Source organism: Rana temporaria, chromosome 5 (genome assembly GCF_905171775.1).
Source record: "Rana temporaria chromosome 5, aRanTem1.1, whole genome shotgun sequence".
Taxonomy (NCBI): domain Eukaryota; kingdom Metazoa; phylum Chordata; class Amphibia; order Anura; family Ranidae; genus Rana; species Rana temporaria.
The window spans coordinates 5996091-6012539 of NC_053493.1; the positions used below are offsets into that span (position 1 = coordinate 5996091).

At 41.2% G+C, this 16449-nt stretch overlaps 1 protein-coding gene across 1 annotated transcript in view; it reads left to right on the forward strand.

Moving 5' to 3' along the window:
- LOC120939757 (NACHT, LRR and PYD domains-containing protein 3-like) overlaps window positions 1–16449 on the forward strand; it is a 220999-nt gene that overhangs the window by 141846 nt on the left and 62704 nt on the right. Inside the window, exons 16-17 of the mRNA XM_040352092.1 lie at window positions 2335–2397; window positions 12137–12194. Of these exons, the coding sequence (XP_040208026.1) occupies window positions 2335–2397; window positions 12137–12194 (121 nt within the window). The remainder of the gene's footprint in view (window positions 1–2334; window positions 2398–12136; window positions 12195–16449) is intronic.

A 16449-nucleotide genomic window follows, 5' to 3' on the forward strand; every position in this document is an offset into this window, starting at 1 on the left:
GCCAATCAAGTGACAGGTAACAGACCCGAGAACCTGATTGGCGGAGAGGCGGTTCAGGAATGAAGGAATTTAATAGGTATTTACTCGTTTTTTAACAGAATCATTACACTATTCTGTCTGTCTACCTTGCAGACATTAATTTTAGGCAAAAAAATGTTTTCCTTTACAACTCCTTTAATAATGTCTGGAACTCTGAAAGAGAAACAGTTACCGTAAATGAAAAGCAAGTAAGCAAGCGAAAGTACAAAGAAGATTACAATCGCTTCAATCTGATTTGCTCTCGAAAACAGGCACATCCTTCACATTAAATTTAAAATCAAATATATATTATATAAATTGTTAACCCTTTCACTGCCAACAGAAGTGCCCGCAGGTGGCCAGATCCGACCCCATTTCTCCCTCTCACTTCAATGACTATAAACTTATAGCAGAATTGTTTAACAGACTCTGCCGAACAATTCTATAACTCTGATCAGCGAATTACATCCAGATGTGTCCCCCCCCCCCCCCGCCAGTCAGATCACTCCCATATTGGAAAAAGAATATCATTGAAAAAACAATAGAATAGAATAGAAAGAATATAACTAACAATTTCCCAAAATTCAAATAGAATTAATTTGAATAGAATATGAAGGAATAGATTAAATTAGGAAGATGGTTATATTCATTCTATTCAATTGTTCTATTCTGTTGTTTTTCTCTACACCATTGTGTTATTTTCTATTCTATTCTACTCTATTCTTTTATATTATATTCAAATTCAACTTGATTCTATTTGAATTTTGGAAAATTGTTATGTTATTTCTATTCTATTGTATTTTTTTAATTCTAATATTTTCTATTATATTAGAATTTCAGAAGATGGGTATAATCTTTCTATTTATTTCTACTATTTTTTTTTATTTAATTCTATTCTATTCTATTCCATTCTGTTCTTTTATTTTCTATCCTATTTTGTTCTGTTTTCTCTATTGTATTCTATTCTTTTACTTTCTGTTATTTCCTTTTCTATTCTATTATTTGTTTCTATTCTAATCCCTTCTCTTCTATTTTATTTTACTCTCTTTGGAAATTGGAAAACTTTTTGAATTCGAAAACTATTCGAAATTGATGTGAAAACCTTTTGATGTGAAAACCTTTTGAATCGATTCAAATACGAATAAACAAAATTAATTCCGAAAACAAGTTTAAAGTGATACTTAAAGTGGAGTTCCACCCATAAATATAACATTACATCAGTAGTTTTAAAAAAATGTCATTAGTCCTTTAAGAAAAACATTTTTTTTTTAGATGCCTTCAAAGTGTTGTTGCTAGGCAGAATAGTTAATCTTCCCACTTCCTGCACCTAGGTGCTTAAGCTTCCTAACCTACACCGCACAGACTCCTGGGAATGTAGTGGGTGTAACTTTCCAGGAGTCTGTGCACTCCCCAGTCTCGAAGAATCATGTGACTTGGACTTGGACAGTACAGGTGCTGAAACCTGATCTGAAACCTATTACACTGCTTGTGCAGCACTGAGCATGTGCGAGATCTGCAAGGCTGAAATCCAGGAAGTCATACAGTCTGGCTTCATGATGCCCACACTTAAGATGGCCCTAGTCAATTTCTATTTTATAAAGTGTCTAAATGCTGTAACAACCTAACAAAACGGACCTTAGTTTACAGACTAACTTTACTAGAATACATTAAGCTTGTGTATTACAGGGGTATTTATATATAAAAAGTGAAATTGTGGCCGGAACTACGCTTTAAGCTTCAAATTTGTTTCAAATAACAACCGTCATACTTACCTCCACTATGCACCTCGTTTTGCACAGAGTGGCCCCGATCCTCGTCTTCTGGGGTCCCTCGGCGGCTGTCTCGGCTCCTCCCCGCTTCTATTAACCCCCTCTGGGGAGCTCTCTCCCAAGGGGGTTACCTTGCGGGCGCGCTCCTGAGTCCTGTATTTGGCATCCATAGTCGCCGACTACAGGTCTCAGCCCCGCCCTCACGTCATTGGTGCTGCTATAAAACTATCCAATGAAGAGCCGAGAAGCCCGGGACGATGCGGGACTTTCGAGGGCTCAGGTAAGTAAATGGGGAGGCTGGGGGGTTTGTAAGCATCGGATGTTTTTTCACCTTAATGCATAGGATACAGTAAGGTGAAAAAACGGGAAGGTTTATAACCCCTTTAACTAAACTAATTTATGTAAATAACGAATCGAAACAAAACAAATCCAATTTTTTCGTTCTGCACATGTCTACTTTCTATCTTCATTTTAACCATCATAGGACAAATCTCTGAAATGTTTCCTCTCACATTTTTGTACATGATTCTGTAATGTTCTTTGGCAGGATTGATGAAAATGACTTTTCTATTGATGGAGAAGAAAAATTAAGAAAACTAATGGATGAAATGTAAGTTAAATTTTGATTTGTGAACAGCTTAAAAAAAAAAAGTACATCTTTTCATTTTTTTTACAAATGTAGCGTCCTGCTACTTTCATAGCTGGTTCTGCTTTTAATTTAGAGGGTGGTCAGAGATTTAGTTGCCTCTGGCCGTGTTGTTTTTTCCAAATTTGGGTCTCTGTTCCAGCCATGTACTGTGAGTGACCACTATTGCTGTCTGGGGTGTTGGTCCCACCCCAGACCAAGGATGGCAGCAGTCGAGTCAGGGTGTATTGGGTGTTTTTCCTCGGCAGCCAATCAGTGGGGGTTGATTTCCTCGCTGTGCATGCTGGGGGAGAGTACTTAAGTAACAGACGGCATTGGTTCGGGGTTGATGTCGCGTTGAGACCGTCCCTGGCTGTCGTCCCACCACATCCCCCCCCCCGTGTGAGGCTCTCATGGCCGGGGGTGCGTGTCCAAGTGTTCCAGGCTCCAGGACCAGGGTGATTTAGGTGGGTTTATGTTGGGAGGGAAATAGGGGAAGAGGATTTGTGCAAATGTAGATCATGGGGGGTATTTTTGATAGTAGGGGAAATTTGGGGGGGGGGGTGCTAGGAGGGGGTATTTGGAGTGGGGGGATGTGTACTTGGGGGGGGGGGGGTTGTGCTAGGAGAAGTGATTTTTTGAGGGGTTTTGAGAGAGAGGGGATTTGAGCTGTGATGGGGGGATGGGGGGGGGGCAAGGGTTTGTGCTGGGAGGGAGGATTTTAGCATGGGGCGGAATTTGTCCTGGGAGAAGGGGAATTTATGCTTACGAGTAAGCATTTTGAATGAAAATAGAGTGGGATGGTAACTGCTTTATAAATAATGGTTGAAGAAGTTTGGGGACCTTCTCATTCTGTATATTTTTTATTTGTACTGCAATTTATTTTTATTGTTATTTAATTATCTTTTATTTGTAATGTATTTGTTGTTAATAGTTTTTCCTGTTTATCCTCTATTCTCTTAAAAATGCATGGATTTAATGTATTTGTGAATGATGTTTAAAGTGGAGGTTCACCCAAAAAGTTAATTCTTAACATTAGATTGAGGCTCGTTTTGTCTAGGGGAATCGGGTGTTTTTTTTTTAAATCGAAGCAGTACTTACCGTTTTAGAGAGAGATCTTCTCCGCCGCTTCTGGGTATGGGCTGCGGGACTGGGCGTTCCTATTTGATTGAAAACAAAAAATGCAGCGCTGAGAAAATGAAAAAGAATAAACAATAATGTCTATATAAAACACTTATATGTGTAAACATAAGGTGTATAAGTCCATGAATTGGTGGAAATAATCTTGAATTGAAAAAGGTCAATCAGTATATATGAAACACTTTAGACGTATATTCCAATTCCATAAAAAGACAAGTCCACAAAAATGAACGTGAAAAATAAAAGTGAGATGATCAGTCAAATAATAGTGACACGACACCCGCGGTGATCCAAAGTAAACTGTAGTGAGAGTGATATCGCCCGCCACCAATACCAATGGAGGCTTACCGGATGTGATGGACCCAAATGAGCTTATGCCCAAAGGATCAATAAAGCTTATAACTCAATTGAGTATGGAAATGGACCGAACCACACCAAACGATCGATCAGCAGACAACGGTGAAATCCTCACTTAATGACAGGTGAGCAGGATGACTCCAGTTGAAAGATGACTCATAGAAGTGGAAATACTTGCACGGAGTATGAGGAGGAAAATAAAAGGCACATAGCGTAACTCCGCAAAAAAGGGGAAGTTTAATAATGGTTAAAAACACTTACAATTATGTAGGCATTAAAGGACATCAATGTAGGATAGTGCATGGCAGCAGTAGAGTCCCGACGCGTTTCGCTACAACTAGCATCGTCTGGGGTAAGACTCTACTGTTGCTACCATGCTTTAAATAAGAAATATGACCTGTTTAGGAACACCCCCCTGGGGGATCACCCAATGAGAGTGCACTTCCGGGTCAACACACGATCTTCCCACAATGCTGCATATATAGAACCTGTATTGTGCGGAATCTATAATAATTTATTTTAAAATTAAAATAGGGCCAGTAAAAATGGTTAAAAATAAACTAACCTGGTGTGTATAAAATGAATATCTGATGGCGCCTGGTGCACGAGTTGGATGGAGAACCCATATCATGATCTCGTGTGTATCTGAGGCTAGTGACTAGGACCAATAAAAAGGGTCTACGTCACTGCACGGCGCCACAGTATGGACGGCCAGCCAATAAGTGATGCTGAAATCCCGGTCACATGACTGTATCTGGAGGGCGCATAAACAGATCGTCCCCAGGTGCGTCATTGGTCACATGAATGCGGCGTAACGTCGCATAGTGACGGTAATGGTGGGCGTGTTCACAATGTTATAGAACAATCAACGCGTGCGTGCGTACGTACGCATACACGCGTTGCGTTCCAGAGTGGTTAAACATGGAACGCTGCGTTCCACTGTGCGTTCCGGAAGGTCAAAAAAATGACAAACAGCATAGACGCCATACGGTGGTAGATGTTTGTAACAGAACACCTAGGAAAAGGAAAATAGAATCAAATTTTAACTTCCCCACTATGGAAATATTAGATTTAAAATATTAAAATATATATAAGAGCATGTCTGCTGCATTATACTTATAACGCCAAAGGGGAACAACAAGTCTTTTTAAAGAAATGTTATATATCAAAATCCCTAGATATTAGACATTACACTTCCAGTGAGGATGCATAGAATTTAAAAAGGGATAGAAATCAAAAAAAGGAAAAAATATTTCATTCAATTATTAATTTCTAAAAGGGCTATTATTTATGTATATAAAACATAATGTGTGCAATATTGTGTCCAGAAAGTGACTCTGCAATGGACGAACCCCCAAGAAGGTTGGTACAATATAAATATAATACACTCCATTATATGTATTTGCATAAGAGAGAAATATTAAAAAAAATTTAAAAAACAATTGAAAACACATGTGCAAGAAAGAAAAGAAATAGATCAAATTTCACAGACCCACATTATATGGACCGCAAATAAACCCAAGTGTGCTATAAACGGCACCAATTGGGTTTAATTTATGGAAAAAACTTAGAATAATGGGCTAAGACATTATCAAAATATTTAGGATTTGTTAATAAAAGAATTAATGTCCCACTCTACATTAAGGCCTGATGGTGTGTGAGTGCATAGCTCATAAATCCAGAATGTCTCGAGTTGGGACACCCCACGAGTTTTTGGACTACCTCTCCAGGGGGACACAAATTGGTCTATAATAAGGAATTGTGTGCCAATGGGGTTCTGGGCATGGTGTTTTTTATAATGCCTTGGTACAGTATGATGAATATCACCAGCTAGAATGAGAGCTATATGCTCAGCAACTCTAACGGAGAATTTCCGAATGGTGCGACCAACGTATTGTTGGCCGCAAGGACAAGTGATAAGGTATACCACGTACTTGGTTGAGCAGGTACAAAAATGTTTTATGGGGTAAATTTTCCCGGTCACTGTGGAACGAAATTCAAGGTTTTACTTCTACTGGAGATGTTATATTTACATACTGTACACTTTTTACAGGGATGATACCCAACTAACTGAAAAAAGAAAGATGGGCGTGTTGGAGGGTTAATGATATTCGGGGCTATCTTACTCTGAAGTGTTGGTGCCCCCCTGAATATCACTTTGGCTTGTTCAGGTAGAACCGTTGCTAGAACTCGGTCATTTCTTAATATGTTCCAATGTTTAGACACTATGGACTTAATCAGTTTATGTTGTTTAGAAAAAGACGTCAACAAGGCCCATTTATAACTCTCGTCTTGTTCCCTTTTGGGTTTGACCTCTAGAAGAGAACTTCTATCAACCTCAAAGGAGGTTTTGAGAGCAAGTTCAATATTGGCAGGATCATATCCCTTATCAATAAATCTATGCTTGAGAATGTTAGCTTGCATAGAAAAGGTGTCCAAGTCTGTGCAGTTCCTTCTCAACCTAAGAAACTGACTTCGAGGTATCGAGTTCAGCCATGACGGATGATGACAGCTGTCAATAGGGATAAAGCTGTTCCGGTCAGTTTTTTTGAAAAATGTTTTGAATTGGAACCGGTTGTCCACAATGCTAATCTCCAGATCCAAAAATTGAATTGTATCTGTACTAGCTGTGTGGGTGAGGGATATCCCCCTATCATTGGTATTCAGATTCAGGTTTATAAAGGTCTCGAGTGTTTCGAGACTGCCATCCCATAGGAGGAGGATGTCGTCTATGTACCTTGCCCAGAAAACCAATGAAGGGGTGTCATAGGCATAGACGACATCCTCCTCCCACTTGGCCATGAACAAGTTAGCGAGGCTTGGGGCGTATTTAGCCCCCATAGCGACACCTCTCTGTTGTAAATAAAATTGATCATTAAACCAAAAATAACTATGTTTTGTGGCAAATTTTAACAATTCCATTATATAATCTGTCTGGAATGAAGCTAATGTAAGATCCTTTTTTAAGTAATAATGTACGGCTTCAAAACCTATATCATGTGGGATACAGGTATAAAGGGATGCCACATCGGCCGTCGCCATAATGAAATTACCCTTTAACTCAACATTATCCAATTTATTTATGGTTGCCCTCGTATCTCTAAGATAAGATGGAGTGCGTTGTACCAAAGGTTGTAAAAAATTATCGATGTATCGACCAATTCTAGAGGTTATTGAGTCGATCCCACTCAAAATTGGTCGACCAGGTGGGTGTACAGGATCTTTATGAACCTTTGGCAAATAATATATCGTCGGTATCCTAGGGACCGTGGGAACTAAATATTTCTTTTCTTTCAAATTTAAAATCTCTCTTTCAAAGCCACTATTGACTAGTGTTTGTAGCTCTATTTTGAACCTGGATGTGGGATTAGAGGCCAATTTAAGATAAGTGTTAGGCTCATCAAGCAATCGTAGCATCTCAGTTTCATAGTCAGGTTTGTCAAGGATGACTATACCGCCTCCTTTGTCCGCAGGGCGGATAATGATGTCCTATTTGATTGACAGGCTTCCGACGGTCGCATACATCGCGTCACGATTTTCCGAAAGAAGCCGAACGTCGGTGCGCAGGCGCCGTATAGAGCCGCACCGACGTTTGGCTTCTTTCGGCTACTCGTGACGCGATGCATTCGACCGTCGGAAGCCTGTCGGAAGCCTGTCAATCAAATAGGAACGCCCAGTCCCGAAGACCATACCCGGAAGCGGCGGAGAAGATCTCTCTCTAAAACGGTAAGTACTGCTTCGATTTAAAAAAAAAACACCCGATTCCCCTTGACAAAACGAGCCTCAATCTAATGTTAAAAAAAAAAATTCGGATGAACTCCCCCTTTAAGTGTTAATAAATATATATATATATATATATATATATATATATATATATATATATATATATACATTATGTCCACTAGATGGCGCATTCACTTTGCATGTCCTTTTAAATGATGTATCAGTGGGTCTAGATCGCACCAATCTATGTGACAGTTGATTCGGTCCAGAGGGAATGTAAAGAAGTTTTGTAATAAATGAATTTGTTTCTCCTTTTAAATAAGAGAGAACTTTTTAATTGTAATTTATCGCTCGTGGAATTTAAGAGCTACGGGTTCTGCTTATAACCTTTTTCTGGTCTGTGTAACGCATAGTGAACCGCATGAGAGCGGACTGATAGTTCCCGGTGGGTCATATTAGACGTATATTAGATGTGCTTGCGTTCGGCCGCCATGCCTCTGAAGACGTCATATGATGACGAAACATGGAAGGCGGAACCGGACTATGTACGTACGCCTCGATCTACAGGCTATATGAGTTATGCCTGATTTTTTCTGCAGAAATGTGAGTATATATATATATATATATATATATATATATATATATATATAATTTATATTTAGTAAAACAGTGGTTTTAAAATGATATCACACTATTGTGGTATCCTTGCATTTCTCTGAGGGAAATGGCCGCTGTATGCATACATATCCCCTTCCTGTGCTGTGATTGTGCTTTCTGTAACTTGCAAGAGCTGGAATGATTCTGCTACAGATGTTTAGATGATTACTCATCTCCTTACTATAGGCTTCCCTTGACTCTTTATAATCTAACGATCAATTTTTTCTGGTAAGCAGGGTTGCCTCTATACACTGGTGGTGACGAGTGCATTCAACATCTTTTCATGTTTCAGGACTGTTCATTGCAGGTTTTTCTATTGCAGGATTTTTTTAACCACTTAAAAAAAAAGAGTGTTCTTTTTTTTAATGTAATTTCAATAAATTGTTTACATGTTACATGAATCGTGTGTTTGTGCCAATAAAATCTGTTATCTGTAGACAATGAACTGGGGGTGGGGGGGTTGGAGGATACTCCCTTTTTGTTCTACCAAACAATTGTCCGATGGAGCGTAGAGATGGTCGGATTATGGGGAGATCAGATATGGTGACTGCAGGCTCATGGGGAGAGCAGATATAGTGACTGCAGGCTCCTGGTGAGAGCAGATATAGTGACTGCAGGCTCCTGGGGAGAGCAGATATAGTGACTGCAGGCTCCTGGGGAGAGCAGATATAGTGACTGCAGACTCCTGGTGAGAGCAGATATAGTGACTGCAGGCTCCTGGGGAGAGCAGATATAGTGACTGCAGGCTCCTGGGGAGAGTAGATATAGTGACTGCAGACTCCTGGGGAGACCAGATATAGTGACTGCAAAATCCTGGGGAGAGCAGATATAGTGACTGCAAAATCCTGGGGAGAGCAGATATAGTGACTGCAGACTCCTGGGGAGAGCAGATATAGTGACTGCAGACTCCTGGGGAGAGCAGATATAGTGACTGCAGACTCCTGGGGAGAGCAGATATAGTGACTGCAGACTCCTGGGGAGAGCAGATATAGTGACTGCAAAATCCTGGGGAGAGCAGATATAGTGACTGCAAAATCCTGGGGAGAGCAGATATAGTGACTGCAGAGTCCTGGGGAGAGCAGATATAGTGACTGCAGAGTCCTGGGGAGAGCAGATATAGTGACTGCAAAATCCTGGGGAGAGCAGATATAGTGACTGCAGAGTCCTGAGGAGAGCAGATATAGTGACTGCAGAGTCCTGGGGAGAGCAGATAAAGTGACTGCAAAATCCTGGGGAGAGCAGATATAGTGACTGCAGACTCCTGGGGATACCAGATATAGTCGTAAGGCTTCACTGCCTGTTTCCCTTAGTGAAGATGGAGGTGCCAGGACCGAACGATCACTGTCGGGGGACCGACATTGCGGGCGACTTGGACAGGTAAGTGTCCTTATTAAAAGTCGGCAGCTACAGAGTTGGGCTGGATTCACACTTATGCATGTTTAGTGCTTTTTGCATTTTGCAGGTTTGATGTACAGAACGTGTTCCATAGGAAACAATGTTAAATGGGCTGTTGTGCAAATCTGCAAAATGCAAAAAGCTCTAAAAATGCATTGGTGTGAATCAAGCCTTAGTAGCTGCTGACTTTAAAAAATAAAATAAAAAAATCGCGGGTGGAATCCTGCTTTAATGCTCTGGTCACAGTGTGTTAAAAAAAGTAAAAAACATAAGTAATCCATGTAGCACGGGAGCAGAAGACTGCTGAGAATTACCTGCTCATCTGCACGGCCATGACCAAGTGAACCTTCCAACCCACCCGACACTCTGGGTTCAGACATCCTTGCAGCACTGTGTGGCAATAATCAAACAACTCAGTGTAATTAGGTTCTAGAGATATTTTACTTGAACCAAAAAAGGAAGTTAAAGCACAGAGGAAGTTATAAATATGCTGAGCTTTAAACAACAGTGTTAACTCAGCAGAAGAAATCCTCCCAAAGGCACAAGACAGCGTTTAACTATAACAATACTATATATACATACAGTATGCATAAATTGAATAGAATTTACATTATTTGCAATAATGTCCCCTAGGTAAAACTACTTGATCTGATAAAATAGTGACAAATATACATTTTATTTCCTCGTCATTTCTCTGGAGTTTAATTTGCCTTGTAGAAAAGTTCCAGAATGTTTACTCAAACATTTCTCGTGTAACCTTGTTTCGTTACCAGTTTTGTCTACAAAAAAAACACTGCACGAAACTGACACTATATAAAATGTCTTGTCTCACAGAAGTAACACATATTGCTTTCTGAGGGCCTTGTAAACCGCAAAAAGTACTGTAGTTTTAATTTAGAGTGTGTTTCTCTTATTCAGGCATGTTTGAGTACAGATGCAGTATAACCCACTGTTTCTTCACTGGAAAGGCGCACTTTTTTCCAGGGCTGTGGAGTCGGAGTCGAGGAGTCGGAGTCGGGGGAAATTTTGGGTACCTGGAGTCGGAGTCGGCAAACAATGCACCGACTCCGACTCCGACTCCTACTAAATTTAGATTGGAATAAAAAAAAAAAAAGCAAGTTTAAATGTCCCAATTCACAAAAAGTTATAATTAATGACTTCTCTACTGTAAGAATAAAGACCAATGCATGCAGTGCCTCACGTAACCGCAAAACGAACACGTTAAGTGACCGTGAAGAAGCATGCTTTTCATGTGCTTCACTATATGGCACGCAACGCACAATTAGGAGCGGCAATACTTATACTTTCCATAGTGTTGTGTTCTGCTTTTACAGGGAACGCAGCGTCCATGTGTAACCTAGCCTCTCACTGATAAGGGATTAAATAAATATGTTTTTTGCAGGACTAGAGAGTGAGACACTTGTATAAGTGAAGGGAATGGAGGGCCAATAGTTCAAGACTGAAGCTGTAAACCATTGGAAAAACTGCTGTCATTTAGCTAAGGCTATAAAAACTTGTAAACTCCGATTGTTAGCTTAAACTTTAAACATGACTATGGGATTCTCCTAGGAAAATCATGTTTTAGAATAAATGCCCCTTCCTGGATCCTCCCACTGCCCTATCTTCAGCAGCAGATAAGCACACAAAGGAGAAAGCAGCAGCCCAACTACCTCTCTAAGATTATTTTCAGTCCTAAAAATAATAAAGTCTGACTTAAGAGCCTCTATGAAAGAGGATCTGGCAGAGGCAATTCTCTTCCTTAGAACTCTACATTGAATTGATTTGCATTTGCTAAGCCTAGAACTACATTTCAAGATTAATATAAACCATTTCTAGGTTTTACAGATTTTGCTTTTGGTTCATTATAGATAAGCTTTGTTTTTGTTCTAAAACAACCAAATAATGTGGTTTGTATTTTTTAACTGGTAAAAATCCTGTTCCTGATGTTTATGCCTGCTGCTACTATCCAGTCACTTGATTGATTAATACATTTTTTTTTATAAAACGTTGTTTTCATTGTGTTTGTCTTTTGCTTAAACTGTGCAATACAGTAGACTGTTGGCTTCCCAGCCAGTAGTCCTGTGGTAGGTTGCGTTTCTTTCCCTCAAGGAATGTATAAAATACATTCGCATATAAATACAGAGGAGTCGGAGTCGGAGTCGGAAGTACATAAAACTGAGGAGTCGGAACATTTATCTACCGACTCCACAGCCCTGCTTTTTTCCTTGCACAGCAAATTTTCAGGGTCATTTACTCTCCAAACCTGTACAGTTGTGGTGGATTCATCAAAAGGGTATTTTGCATAACTCATAGAGAATATCAATTATTTATAATTGAACATTAAAAAAAACCCTGAGAAGAATTATAATAATATTTACATTTGACGTAAAACTTCCATGGGTGACATTATTGAATTTTGATATCTTTTTTTATTTTTTTTTTATATTACAAGACGAGATTATGAAAAATCTGGTTATGGTGATTTAAAGAAGTCTGATGCCTCTGCAGAGGTAAGTTTAACTATATATCTAAATTGTCTAAACAGAAAGTATCTACACAACAATCTACAATAATAAAATTATATGCTTAACCATTTAAAACCCTACCATTTCGCTGGCCAAAGACCAAGCCACTTTTTGCGTAGTTTTAATTGAAAATTGCGCGGTTGTGAGACGTGGCTCCCAAACAAAATTAATGTCCTTTTTTCCCCCACAAATAGAGCTTTCTTTTGGTGGTATTTGATCACCTCTGCGTTTGTTTGTTTTTTGCGTTATAAATAAAAATAGAGCGACAATTTTGAAAAAAATGCAATATGTTTTACTTTTTGCTATAATAACTATCCCCAAAAATATATTAAAAAAGTTTTTTTTCCTCAGTTTAGGCCGATACGTATTCTTCTACATATTTTTGGTAAAAAAAATGCAATAAACGTTTATTGATTGGTTTGCGCAAAAGTTATAGCGTCTACAAAATAGGGGATAGTTTTGTGGCATTTTTATTAATAATAAATCGATCAGCGATTTTTTTTTATCATGACTGCAACATTATGGCGGACACATCGGACACTTTGGACACCATTTTGGGACCATTGTCATTTTTACAGCGATCAGTGCTATAAAAATTTACTGATTACTGTAAAAATTACACTGGCAGTGAAGGGATTAACCTGTAGGGGAAGCTGAAGGGGTTAATTGTGACCTAGGGAGTGATTCTAACTGTTAGGGGGGCGTGGCTGGCCGATGAGAGGGAACAGACGATTATTGACATGTCACTAGGAAGAACGGGGAGATGTGTTAACACGATCACGGGACACCGACAGACATCGAGTCCGCGGGTCCTGTGGGCCCGGTCACAGAGCTTGCGGCAGGGTTAGCGAGCACGCCGGCGGCGGCGTGCGACCACACAGCGGCAATATATATAAGCCCATTTGCCTGTCCATGCCATTCTGTCGACGTAAATGTTCGTGCGGCGGTCGACAAGTGGTTACATTTCCCAAAAGAGACATAAGCATTTGCAGCACTACACAGGTGTATAAAATGGAATATGATTTCCAATAGTCCCAAACTAATGAATCATGTGGAAGACCAAGAAGAGGAAAGGTCTTTCCTCTTCTTGGTCTTCCCCAGTGACGTAGCAGAGGGTACGTCAGAGGGGGCGGGGTCACGTGACGGGTGGCTCTGCCTCCTCTATATAAGAAATGTCACAGCTTCAGCCGCTCATTCGCTGGGCTGTGCCCAGCGGTGAGAGGAGGTCCGGGATGCTGCTGCGCCGGATGGATGGATCTTCTCATCGCCGGAGCGGAGATCACCCGACGCTGGATCTTCTCATCGCGGGAGATCACCCGCACCCGTCGCTGGATCAGGACAACGCAGGAAGCCGGGAACGAGTGGATTTGTCACCGCTGGATGTTTTTTTTTTTTAATAAAGGACTTTATTCTTTGGTGTCAGTGTGTTTTTTTACAATACTTTACACTTCCTTCGTGAAATGGTAGAGGTACAGTGTACCCCATTACCATTTCACACAGGGGGGGGGGGTCAGGATCTGGGGGTCCCCTTTGTTAAAGGGGTCTTCCAGATTCTGATAAACCTCCCGCCCGCATACCCCCACAACCACCGGGCAAGGGTTGTGGGGATGAGACCCTTGTCCCCATCAACATGGGGACATCCTCCCCATGTTGAGGGCATGTGGCCTGGTGCGGTTCAGGAGAGAGGGGGGGCCGCACTCTGTCCCCCCTCTTTTCTGCGGCCGGCCAGGTCAACGTGCTCGGATAACGGGTCTGGTTATGGATATTTAGGGGGAACCGCACGTCATTTTTGTTTTAAATTGACGGCGGGGTTCCCCTGAATATCCATACCAGACCTAAAGGGTCTGGTTATTGAATTTGCGGGGACCTCCGTTCGGGTTCGCTCAACCCTAGTAATAAAAAATCGGGTACGATTTATCGCACAGTCATCCGATTTAGTACGATTTACATTGACCACAATATAAAAAAAAAACGGACACGATTTTAATACGATTTCAAATCAGGACCAAAAATCGTGGTCAAACACGATTTTTGATGCAATTTTAAATCGGATCAAATCGTATGCGGATCAAATCGGATGCACTTGGGGACCTAAATGAATGAATGGCAGTGAATGGATCCGTTTTGCCATACAGATTTGTACGATTTTAAAGCTAAAATCGTGAGTAAAAAACGGATGACAAAATCGTGGTGTGAATGCACCATAAGCCATCTTGTAATGAGAAGACTTTTGTAGTCCCCTTTCTGACAACATACTCTGTGCAACACAATAGTATAAAAAATTTGATTAAAAAACATTGGGACATTCTGGGTAATGACCCCATTTTTTGGATCTGTGTTACCAGAGAGGCCTCAGGTGATCTACAGAGGGGCATCTTCTCTAAAAGATCAACTAGCCCCGAATGTTTTAGATCCTCCACCGATCAGAAGGGGCTTATTTGAAACTTTGAAGGGATTTTATCAATGTAGAAGATGCCGGGTGTGTTCCCTTAGTGGATGCACGCACAGACACACCCATAAGTTCACCTCTACCAGTACATCGTTGGAATATGAGATTGAACCCTTTATTACTTGTTCCACAGAGGGGGTTGTCTACTTGCTCCAATGCCCTTGTCGGCTTTAGTATGTTGGCAGGACCAAGAGACCCCTCTCTGTGAGGCTCAATGAGCATATTTCCAACATCAAAGCAGGCTTCCCCAAACACTCAGTCTCGAAACATTACCTTTTGGCACATAATAAAGACCCCTCCAAGACAATTTTCTTGGGGATTGATAGGTATCGACCATACTGGCGAGGGAGTTATTTGGTTAGGAGCATCTCCAGGATCGAAATGTTGTGGATCTACAATTTACAATTTAAAATGCTATACTCCTTTCGGTCTTAACATAGACCTTGATGTTAACGCATTTGACAATTCCTATTTATTTTTTATTTTTATGCATGCTTTTATCAGATGTAAACTTGATCTGGGTCATAGTTGGTCAACTCCAACGTGTCAACCCCCCATGGTGGGGTGGGGGGTGATTATATTTAGTTTGGCTTATTCTGCCAATTAAGATTTTTGTTTACACTTTTTAATAGTTGTTGTGAACTCTGTTCACCTTGGTTCTTGTGACGGTATCGGTATGATATCCCCGTCAACGTTCCCTTCTTCCCATAACGAAAATCACCCCAATATTCCACGAGGAGGGATATCCCTGGAATCGCCCAGAAAGCCACACATGAGACAAGCTTACTGCTTGAACAACACAGCCTTTAATGTTATAACACACACAGCTTATATGTCATTTCCAAAACTGTTACAATGACAAATCTCCGCCCCCCTCACACTGGGGCTTCCATACAGATGACTAGGTAGACACGACGGGGCCGATGCTGAAAACACATTTTCTTTAGACAATGACATCAATGACGCTGAGCACTAGCTGTACTGAATACATCAACCAGACCGCTCGACCCCGCATATAGAGAGATAATTACCACAATGAAGCAATCAGAATAATTAACACAAGCCACTTAAACCCAGCTCTCCTTCACACAACACAATAGATCAATTAACCTTTAGAAATAGTGAGGGGACATTAGCACGTCAATAACCTGTCAGAGGAATGAATCACACATGAAATTCCTTTCTACCTCTACCCATATGGCTAGCAGGGAGCAGTAAACTGAGACATATAGGCAAATGTATCACAATGGCCCCCCTTTTGCTCCCTGCTCCGGCAAACCCGGTTGGACCTTCCCTGGTCCAGTAGGGTTGACGGGTTCAGAGCTTTTAGTCCGAGGTTAACTCCGTTTGGCATGACTGACCTCCCTTGGCAACTGCTTCAGACTCAGGTATGTCACCGGGTCGTCAGATCACACGCCGGTCAGTCCCCAAGTCTTTGTGCGATCTGCAAAGTCACCAGAAGTCAGTGTGAAGACAGCGAATGTGCGCCGCCGTCTAGGTGTCCCGCTATGGGAGGGGGCAGGTTATGGCTCTGAAGTGACAATCCCAGGAGATTCATAAAAAGAAAAAGTTATATTTGTTGAAATGCTGTAGCACTGGTGCTCAGAGTCCGGGGGGGGGGGGGGAGGGGAATCAGAGCCCCATAAGGTCAGCCACCCCCTGCTCCCTCCGCAGCCGCCGGTTCTCCTCTTGGAGCTTCTCCAGCTCCATCTCCAGTTCATGGAGCCTGGGGGGGTCAGCCTGCTGTGACCTCAGGTGGTTGTTCTCCACCTCCATGCGGCTTATGCACTC